The 11,484-nt window shown below is 39.4% G+C and overlaps 1 protein-coding gene across 2 annotated transcripts in view; it reads right to left on the bottom strand.

Annotated features, from left to right (window-relative positions):
* Positions 1–11,484, bottom strand: part of LOC136828758 (CWF19-like protein 2) — a 51,600-nt gene that overhangs the window by 8,096 nt on the left and 32,020 nt on the right. For both annotated transcript variants that reach the window (XM_067086974.1, XM_067086975.1), the window contains exon 17: positions 9,049–9,185. In XM_067086974.1, the coding sequence (XP_066943075.1) occupies positions 9,049–9,185 (137 nt within the window). The remainder of the gene's footprint in view (positions 1–9,048; positions 9,186–11,484) is intronic.

Raw genomic sequence — 11,484 nt, 5'->3', positions numbered from 1 at the left:
AAAGGAGCCTAAAAAGAAATTGACAGGTGATAAAATGGCTTAGCTCCTAATAAATAAATCTCAACAACCCAGATTAATTTTTGGTTCAAGGTATAGTCACAGGTTAATAACCATTTTCTTTATTCCAGATACCCATAGGGTTTGGCAATAAAGAATAGGGGACAACACAAGAACTAATATTTATTATTCTTGTGGTTCGAAAATGGCTTACCTAATTATGTTGGGTTGGGATTACTGCGTCTTCCCCAGCAATATCTCAGCATGATCACCACTCTCATGGCAATAGTGTTTCAGGAATATTTTATTCAAGGTAAAGTCACAGGTTATCAACAATTTCTTTATTCTGGATACCCATTCGGGTCTGGCAATAAAGAACAGGAGACACAGGAACCTATAAATGTAGGCCTATTATCCATTGTGGTTCTACAGTGTCTCACCTAATTATGTGGGGTCTGGCTGCAGGGTTATTGCGCCTTGACCAGTCGAGGAATTCTGTCTATAATAACCACTCCTTACACTCAAAGACTTCTTTAAAGGAAACATTTCCAATGTCATGTGACTTAGGAAAGGAGTGAGGGTCTGCCTTTTAATGTGGGCCACTAAAATCACTCTCAGCCCATGCAGAGACAGTGGTTTGTTTGTGCTAAGGTGTAGGAAAAATAGGACCATCTGGGATGTTTGCCGCAACATCTAGGTAATCCTTAAGTGCCTGAACCAGGCATAACATTTTATATGAAATACCAAGTTCCTTTATCAGAAAAGGGGATTTTCCCTTTAAAAAGGTCCTCATTCTTGGCCAGGAATGATAGCCAGAAGACAACAGCAAATGATAACTAGGTGTATGGGTGGTGAAGTGTTGTCGTTATCTAAGAGAGCCCAGTTTGGTAATCTGAGCTCCTGATGCCAAAGCAGTCAAGAAGGCTGCCTCTTGCAGCAGATGAATTGAGCAGATGACAGAAGTCTAAGAACCTTATTCAGGGACCAGGTATGTAATGGGAAACCTTGCAGAAGCTGACCTCTGCAGGGTACAAGACTGGAGAATGGAATTAACAATTTCTACATTAGAATCAACTTCAAACCATAAGGCAAAGGTTCTGCTAATGCTGCCTTGTATGCCATGACTGTTGAAATAGCAATGCACTTGACCTCAAAAGATAATACAATGTAAAATTGTTGGCAGATTTCAACTGGGCTCTCAGTGTGGGGGTAATCTAACCACATTTCTCATACAAACTGGTACCTAGCAATGCTAGGCAAATAATCTTCACAGTAGACTAGATTTAAAATCCACGTGAAAGTCACGTCTCAGAAAGAAGGATGAGCAGACGACTTACCTCCCTCCTGTCTGGGATAGAACAACAGACAGCAATATAGTCAGGGCTACTAGGCAAGTGGTTCTGTTGAAAGCTAGTAGATTGTTCAAAGCTTTCAAAAACTGGGACCATGAAGGAAAAAGGTATAATTGTCCTCCATTTGTTCCAGTCTTGTTGGGATGCATCTCATGCTACTGCCTGAATATCCAGGTTCAGAGACCCATACACTGGAATTTGATGGTTCTTGCATGTGGCAAACCGGTCCACTTCCAGATTGTGAAAGCATGTTAGCAATTACTGATTTGAGCGAAGCTCAGCATGAGCCTACCCTCTTTACAGAAGACATTGCAGTCACATTATCTAGGACCAACAAAATGTGAGTCCCTTTTGGAGGTTTCAAATTTCTGAGATGAAAAGATCGCCAATAGCCCAAGGAAGCTGGTATGACACTCCCTCTGAGCAGGTGACCATCTTACCCCTAACTGACAATCCTTCCAATGGCCTCCCCAACCTGTCAAGGAGGCATCCGTATGTACTATCACTCATATGAATAATGGAGTCAGGTCGGCCTGTTTGCCAGAAACCCCTTTCAGGTCCATTGACAGAGTATTTTCCTAATCTCAGATGAAGGCAATCACAAAGTCTTTTCCTGGCATGTGAGAGCCACACTGTTAAATCCTACAGTCACAATGTCAGGATTAAAGCTATCATGGACCCAAACTGTAACAGGCCCAGACTTCCTTCCAATTGTCGTCTGGAAAAGCTGGGCTATGCAAAGAATCTAATAAGTCCTTCCTTATTCTGGTTTGAGTGCTTTGGGAAGAAACAGCTGACTGCAAAGAGTAGCCCAACAAAGTCTCAGCCTCAGAAAAGTCTGCTGGATGTAAGGTGGGACTTGTTCCTATTAAGAAACCTTATGACTGGAGATTGTCAACTACCACTCTAAGGTTTCATCAGCACTCCTCTCTGGTGGCTCCCCAGATAAGTCAATATGTTTGTTCAAATTTGATGGGTCAAAGATCACCCTTCGTTCGGAGGAATGCTTCTTGGGGACACTGAAGAGTAGTGGCAAATAAAGCCATTTTTCTCTATAGCCCATCGAAAATTATAGTGGCAAATAAAGCCATTTTTCTCTATAGCCCATTGAAAATTATACTGTGTCCCCCAAGAGGAGGACTTCCACTGCATGTTGTGCTGCAGAAGACAACCCCAACCATGCAAGTCCTATGGGGCTCCACCTCTTCCTTTCCTTGTAATACGCAGTCCAGGAGTTGGTTTTCTTTCCCCTGGTATGAGTGCCATGTTTGCTTTGAAAGGAGTGCATGATGCTACTGTTGTCCTTTCTTCTGTTGTTGGAGGGATCCTTTGGTAGTTACTGCAGGTTTGTAAGGCTCTGATTCACGCCAATCTTTCTTAGGCTAAGGAAGCTGAAACTCTCAATGTATTGTTTCCCAGATTCTCATTTTTCAAGAACTATATATTGTGCAATTCTGTTGTTGGACTAATTCTAGGAGCTGTGAGACACCACACTCTTCAAAAAGGATCCCAACAGATAGGGGAAGAAAGCAATAGGGAGGTTACATTGGGGAGCAAAATGTTGGAGCCCACCAATGCTTCCTTTCAAGCCATAATGCGACACTCCAGAAAGTTGTAGAGTGCTCCCAATAGGGTCCACATAATTGTTTGGCTACTGCAGTGAACATTGTTCTGGAAGACACTGGAAGCTCTTTAACCCTTATGGGACAGGCTAAATATATATCAAGTACACCCCCAGACCAGCCAAACTTTAAGGTTGGCCAATTTAAAAAAGATGTGCAAATGCACATGGTGTAAGAAAAAAAATTCTAAAAATTTTTCCCTACCATCCACTGTGTGGGACCTCGTTTACAAGACACTTGTAAAAATATGTTAATTTTACCAAGTTATGCATGTTTTTTCTAATAATTTATTTTATTTTATTTTGTAAAATTATAATTACAGCTCACACAATATCATAACAGACAAGAACTATAATCAGTAACAAATTCTGAGTATATTTGTTGTAAAATATTTACGAGATTTACTGAGATGGGGGATGCAGTAACTTTTTGTGAGGTATACCTGTTTTTTCTTATATTTCTTTTCAAAATTACAGTTTAGCTGACACTATCATAAAAGATAAGAACTAAAACCAACAGGAATCCCTGGGTATATTTATGAGCAAATAAATAAAATGATGTCCTGGGGCTGCAGAGAGGCATGAAATCTCAAGGCATACTGATAGGTGTCTCCTTCATGCTGAGCTATTATAGTTTCCATAAGTCATTTATGGACCATTGAAGTAGTATGAACATCTTTTCTGCAAAGTTCAACCAAACCAAATGGCGAGTAAGATTAATAGTCATATGAATTATCCCGTTCATCACTCAAAACCTGCTATAAATACTCATAAGATGATTCCCGTCCATTAAGGGTTAATCAGGTGGAGCCTTGCATAAAATTCAGCCATGGCTGTCCTGAGATTTTTCTTGTAGGGGTCCCAAATTGCTGGGTGGCTATGTCCAATGGGAGCTTTTCCCCTCAGACGGGAGGAAAAATGTTGCTTGTTCCTCTGTGGCGGTATCAGATACCGGGATTGTGGAGGGAAATGGCTTTATTTCTGCCACAAACTCTCATTTCCCAGTCATCACAAAATTCTGAAATTCCGTCTTCACATGATTGATTCTTCCAAAGTGAAGAAACAGAATGCTGATGCCTCCCAGAGAGGTTATTGGTTCTGTAAAATTGTTGTTGTACAATATTTGCCATTAAACTGGAGAAAAGTTGCTTCTATGGCTTTCATTAACATAGTTGCTTCTGTTTGGCTTTCACTGCTACATTATTAGGCAGGATAACTGTCTCCTTAAATGATTTCTGAATTCCTACTGACATAGGGACCAAGCGCATACAGTACTGGGAAAGGCCACTCTGTCCCAAAATTCTGTATGCTCAACCTCAATCAGTTTTCCTTTCATTAATGAGGTATTTTCCATCTGGTGAAAGGATGCACACTGAGGTGTCTTGCCAAGCGTTATTGGTATCATTCTCAGGGGCAGATATTGGTGCACATGCTACATTCTGATTTAAGGTTTTGTTGTCCAACCTGGTCTCAATTGTTACCAGTCGGAGCTCTGGGAGAAAGCAGACTGTCTCTTATGTCTCTTATTATCCATTCTGATTTCAATGGGGATCTAGACAACTGATTTAACTTCTTTTTGGGCTTAGGTTTTCTATTATCCTGTTCCCATGATCTAGGATTTTTTATGAGAATCCTATCTCTGCCTGGGCAAATTGTGCAGCCTCTCAATCCTCTCCTCTAGTTTAAAGGATGAGAAATTGTACATATCATACCTGTTTCCATATCCAGGATGCCTGAATTCTTCATGGATAGCATCTCTATGCTGATGCTCAGAAGCAAGTGAGTCCTCAAAGGAATTACACTCTCTTGGGGTCATCCTGATACTGTTCATGATTTCTTCCTGGAATTCTGAAAGTACTAAGTACTGCAAGCAGAATTTTCCCATCAGGGAAGCCTGCATGAACTGATAAGCCAAGGCAATTGTATCACCACTGTCTGGCAGTATAGAAAGTACAGCAAGTTGAATTCCCTATTAGGGAAGCCTGCATGAATGAATGAGCCAAGGCAGTTGTATCATCACTGCCTGGCAATATAAAAAGTACAGCAAGCAGAATTCCCTATTAGGGAAGCCTGCATGAACTGATAAGCCAAGGCAGAACTTATATCATCACTGCCTGGCAGTATAGAAAGTACAGCAAGCGGAACTTTCTTATCAGGGAAGCCTGCATGAAGTGACTGAGCCAAGACAGTCGTGTCACTACTCCCTGGCAGTATAAAAAGTACAGCAAGCAGAATTTTCCTGTTAAGGAAGTCTGCATGAACTGATTGAACCAAGACAGTCGTGTCACTACTCCCTGGCAGTATAGAAGTCCAGGATATATCACTGCCTCTTAGAAGGTACAGACACTTCAGATGGGGTTGGGTGGACTCTATTAGGGTCCCCTCAATACATGATTGCAGCATGGGAAAGGCAAGATTCTCAAGAAGTAAAATCTCATGTAAGGCAGAAGACTGTTCCCTAGATCTTCTGGATTCAAAGGGAAATTTTAGTGGCTCTATCCACTTCATATCAGGTATCAGTGACCTCTCTCCCTAGGAGAAATTCTTCGTCTCCATTGGAGGAACTAAAGTGGAAGTTCCTAGAATCCACTGGTTTTGGAGTAGAAGCAGTCCCCGGTTTATGCTGGTGTTCTGTTCTGACACCGCGTCGTAAGTCGAAAATTGTCATAACCCAGAATATAGTTGAAAATCATAAGAAAACCTTACTTTTAATCCTTTGAGTGTCTTGAAAATTATGTAACCTGCATTTTTATGGAACTTTTCATCAAAAAACCTCCAAATTTTGACCATTCTGCCCATTTTGGAGCCATATTTCTTCCATCAAATCAGTGTTATAAACCCAGAACATGCGTTGTGACCTGGGGAAATAATTTTTGATGAATATATTTGAAGCATTGTAAACTGGGAATGCCATAAGCCAAGCCCATCATCACTGGGGACTGCATGTATTGGCCCAAATGTGGATTCTGCTTGGAGAGGGATGGAAACACACTGCCACAGTTCTGCTGGAACATGTATGGTAGTCTCCTTCTTCCGTACTCTTTGAAATCTATAACTAATAGAGACAGCTTAAAAATGAGCTCTTTCATCATTTAAATTTGCTGCCAAAAGCAAGTGGCATATTTCACATATGTCCAGCCAGCAACCAAATTCTCCTTTATTCCTTCTGGGGCTGGCTCATGGCTGGTAGTTATGAGCCATTTCCACAGGCAAAAAGCAGACTGAGCAATTTGCTGTGGCACAGGTAACGTGTAAGGCCTGCGTAATAGTAGCCCAGTAGTGATAAAAGGTACAAGTGTTTAACAAAAACTACCTAGTGTTAGCTACCTGTTTGCAGCCTATATAGTGATATAGGCTGCAAACACTTCAAATTAACCCAGGCCTACATGGCCACAAGTAAATGTCCATAGTATTATGTATGGAAACATGATCAATGGGTCATATCCATAGAATAGTAGTAATGTATTAGAATATTGATTCACAATTACTACAATAAAGTTCCCTTAAAGGATTTATTCACCAATGCTTCTCAACTCAATTAAGATAGAACTAAATTATAGGTTATGATGGAATGGATATCCATCATAACCTATGATTACCCAGTCTATTCCAAAGCACAAAGTAAAGGTAATATAGCCTAGGCTATATGCTACATTAGTTGGTACATAGATAAAATCAATAATTATTGGGATTACTGTACCAAAAATGTAAAAACGTATATACAGTAATGGTTTTTGCCCCACTTAAACACATTAACGCCGAGGGCTGCTGACAACAATTTTATCAAAATGTCATGACCTAGGTTGCATGTATAAAACCCTTCCTCCATATTCTTTTTTATCACTTCCATCGTCACCTTGACTGGCACGTTGGTGAACTGGGAAGTTACATCCAAACTCGCAAATTTACAATCTTTTACGTTGATTTTAGATAATTCATCTATATGGTTCATGTTATGTTATAAATGCCCTTCAGATACTAAGCCCACCCATTTTCCCATTATGTGGGAAGAAATTTCTCCAGCTTCCTCTTTGGTGATCTACATCTAGAACAAAAAAAGGTGTGGCCAATCCAAGCTAATATCTTTATGGAATGGTTTGAAACGGAAGAGGTGGGCAAAGTAAATAAAGGGAACTTAAATATCATAAAATGGGTAAGAATCGTGGACGACATCTTGATTATTTATAAGGGAGAAAGGGAAGATCTACGCAAGTTCCTAGGAAACATAAATAAATTAAATGAACACATCAAGTTCACAATAAAAGAAGAGAAGGAGGGAGAAATTCCTTCCTTGGATGTCCTGGGAAGGGGAAAATTTAAAATTCAAGGTAAACAGAAAGAAGACACACACCAATTCATACATATGTATGTTCTCCAGTCATAGGAAAGAAATAAAAATGGGAGTAACGACAGGGTTGGCCATTAGGGCTTATAGGATTTGCAGTCCCGAATTCTTGGATGAAGAGCTGGAATACCTAAGGAGAGTTTCAGGAGATTAGGATACCTAAGTATTGGTGGGAGTGGGCACACATCAAGGCAAGAAAAAACTATTTTGAGGAGAGGGAAAGGATAGAAAAGGAACATTTGGTAGGGAAGAAAATAATTACAGTCCCGGACGACAACAACTCTATTACACCCATAAACAGGAAGCTAGATAATTTCAAATTGATAAGCAGCTACAAAAACACCATTAGAAATAAAATAGTTAGGAACAAAAAGTCGGTACAGGGGGGAGAGATAATAGGGGGGTATATATGGCAGCGTGACTAGACTGTGAAGATGGGTACTATGGCGAAACTGGCAAATCCTGTAAAAAGCCAAGCAAACAACACATGCAGAACATAAGACATTATAATCAGACGTCGGCAGTTGCCAAACATTGCTGGGAAAATAACCATAAAACAGATTGGGAAAATATGAGTTTCTGTACAGGAACACCAACAAAATGGCCAGACTGGTTGTAGAGAATGCCTTCATAACATGCACTAACAACACAATGGCAGGGAACACCGGAAACGACTTTGAAGACAGCATATCAAGAAAAGCTGTACACTCCATAGTAGCAAGGAAACAAAAGAAAAACGCAAGAGGACACACAGGACACGGACACCTGGATGAAGATGCAGGCAGAGAAAGACCAAGGTCACGAGGGGGTCACACGAGGAGGAAGGCAATTGATGTTTTAGTGACATGAGCGAAATGACTAGAATAATAATCCTACTTTGGACAGAAAGGCTTTAGGAACTTAAAGGTTGTGGTGGGTGTAATTTGAGTTATGAGAGGAGGATCCTGAGAGACAGCTGGAAGGAGAGAAGGTGAGATGAGGTTCATGGGATATCCATTTGATCCGGGAGTGAAGGATAGTTTATGATCACCCCTCTTAACCATGACACTACCCAGTGAGGTAGTGATATATTAGCACTTGAGTTTCACACAGTTAATCACAGATCAATTAAGATACATGATGTAAAAGTTTTGTTATGTCTCTCGCATCTACATCTAGAACAAACTTTGTGAGGATCACTCCTAAGCCAGATAATTTCCTATGTTAAGCCTAAAGGCCCGGTCAAAAAGAAAATCATCTGGTTGGAAGACATTTGTTATTTGGGGTGACCTGTAATGAATTAAATAATGTACTTACATAACTGATACATAGCTGCAGTATATGACTATTGAAAAGAAATATGGGAAAAATATTAATCATGGATTGGGTAGTAGGAACAAATCACACACACCGGTCAATCATGAAGAACTGAATGAAAGTACTAAACCTGAAATAAGTGCTAAAAATGAGACTAATAAATGAAACAAAAGAGCATGGAAGATCTAGTATGGAATTATAAGTACAAATTGAATGTTATGAATGAGTTATGGCTCTCCCTGTCTAGAATCACAAATGCTTTCTTTTCAAGCTTCTCATGTAAATGCCTGGTGATGCTGTGCACCTGATATAAAAAAAAAAAAAACAATTTCAAACTGACTTTAAGGTCATTTATTCACCAGCCTTTGTATTTTTTAGTACATGTATAAAATTTAATTCAGGCAAATGCTATACATTTGTAAAATTCAATACATTACTTTTCATCCTGGGTTATGTCAAACTCTTTGTAAAATCGACTGAACTCCATAACCTTTCTTCGCTGAACTTCAAAATTTTCTTTGCGTGGTTTACGCCACATGTTAGGTTCTAGGTCTAACATACCACCAACAATTTCCTACAAAAAACCAAAGAAATAAATTTCAGTTTTAGGTCAAAACAATACATTTTCTAAATATTTGTTCATGTTACATTTTATCATAAAAAAACAAATAACCAAATAACTTTATAAAATATATACTGTATGTCCTAGCACTGAAAGTTAGCTCATGTAAAATTCAAACCTGTATACTAAGCATTTGAACCAAATACCAGTCCAGTACCAATAAATAGTAACCTTATTGGCAACTCCCTACATCTAAGCAATATAGTGCCACAATTTTTTTTAAACATTTTCATAATGAAATATACAAAGCTATGAAAATGTGCATTAAGTTGGCATATTTGTTGCATGATGGAAAGGAGAGGACTGAAAATCACAACATACAGATTAAAGTTTATGGTTAAAGGAAACAAAGTATTAAAAGAAATGTTAAGGAACTATAATTGTTAATACAGTATGATTATTAGGTAGTTTAAGCAGTCCACTGAACGAAAAATCTGACTTGATAACTCATAATGATTCAGAATTTTTTTTTAAGTACAGGTAATTTCTTCCTGAAACTTGTCACCTTTGGTTAAATTTTGCACACTCACATAGGTGTTTAGCTGTCTGTGCTGACCTGCACTCTCTGCATACATAAAATTTCCATGGGTCAAATGCATGTGACCAACATGGAGGAATGAATTAATTCAATGTGGCACTGTCTTTGGTCTGAAGACACCACAATACAACAATGGGTCTGATGAATCTTAATACTGTCTTCTTCTTCATTTAACGTGCTTTTTCCCATTTTTCATATGGGGTAAGCACGTAATACTGTACACTGTTATATTTATTATTCTGTGAAGTCTGCCATTTATAGATTAATCACTGACACAAATGGCTACTTTTGACCTGGTCATAGTATACAGTTGGAGTCTCACTGCTTTATGAGCATCTTATCTCTTATTAGTATGTGCACATGGTAAGGGAACAAGTATATTAGAATGTTTTGACAGTCATCATTTAATTTCTGGAAAGAAAAATAGGTTTTGACACAGGTAAATTCTATTTTTGGAAGCTACTGTGAGTCCCTAAAGGAGTTACTCTTATTGTTTTGTCTAGGCTTCATGAGACAAACCAACCAATATCAAAGAATTCTCTCATATGATCTTGTCAAGGATAGTGCCTGTTGACACAGTGATATAGTATAGAAGGACTCAAGGTGGGAGGGCTCTGTCCCCTGCCTACAGCAACTACCACGGTCTTTCCATGTAACCTTCCTACTGATGTGGAAACAGTGCATGGGTCAGTCATTTTCCTTACTACTCGCCAAATCTGTGAAAGAAAATACCCTTGCCACATATTACCAAAAATTGTCATCATGGAAAGTGGGTGGGTCTGAGGACTTGCTAGGCTACCAAAAATAGGTTTTTCCTGGTAATAAAACTTATATTTTTTATAGTACAGTTAGCCTTGTTATTCCTCAGAGAACCCCCTACGCCAGGACATTTCCTCTGAGTCTTGTGGGAGCCAGAACTGGAGCTTGCAGAAGGGTTTTGGGATTCCATGATACCCACAACACTCTCACAAACACACAAACCTGTACACTAAAACACCGAAGAGAAAAATACAGGCAAATACCGGCTTTAGGAAGGAGAGAAAGAACAAGATGTTCTCACTCAAAGGTGGTTGAAGAATAACTGAGGCGTCACGAGATCAAGCTTGGGTCGGTGGTGTCACCCATCTCGTTCATGACAGATGCCAGAAGCCACCAATTCTTTGCATATACAATTATATTGTTTTTTTTTACCGGTTTCCAGCTAGCGCCAGAAGATTTATCCTAATGTTAAGACCCAGGTTTGTTCCATGTATGAACAAACAGGTTTTGATGTAGGAAAAACCTGTTTTTGGTAGCTGTTGAGTCGTCAAAACCCACCCACTTCCCTGAAAAAAAGGCATGGGATTTGGGGCAAGGGATCATCCTGAACTGGCCTTCAGAAAGTAATGGCTTCCTTGGTCTCTTGCCAGCCTGTTTGTCGACAATATGGTGGATTGCGCATGCGCAATATAGTAATCACTTCCTCTTCTAGCAGGTTTGACAGAGGAAATAACCTGGTACAACTTTGCTGTACGATAAGGGAAAGAGCCCTCTTACCTTTGAGTCCATTACATACTCCTTCACGTGTTATAGCATTTATCATTATGACACAATACTTGGCCATGAGACCAACTAAAAGAGAATTCTTTGACATTAGTTTGATCATCATGAAGCTCTGACAGATCCATGGAAGGTAACTCCTTGAGGACTCAACAGCGACTACCAAAAATAGGT

This window comes from Macrobrachium rosenbergii, chromosome 43, assembly GCF_040412425.1.
Source record: "Macrobrachium rosenbergii isolate ZJJX-2024 chromosome 43, ASM4041242v1, whole genome shotgun sequence".
Lineage (NCBI taxonomy): Eukaryota > Metazoa > Arthropoda > Malacostraca > Decapoda > Palaemonidae > Macrobrachium > Macrobrachium rosenbergii.
Note: the sequence above shows the minus strand (reverse complement) of the source record. Positions and strands in the feature narration are given on the sequence as shown.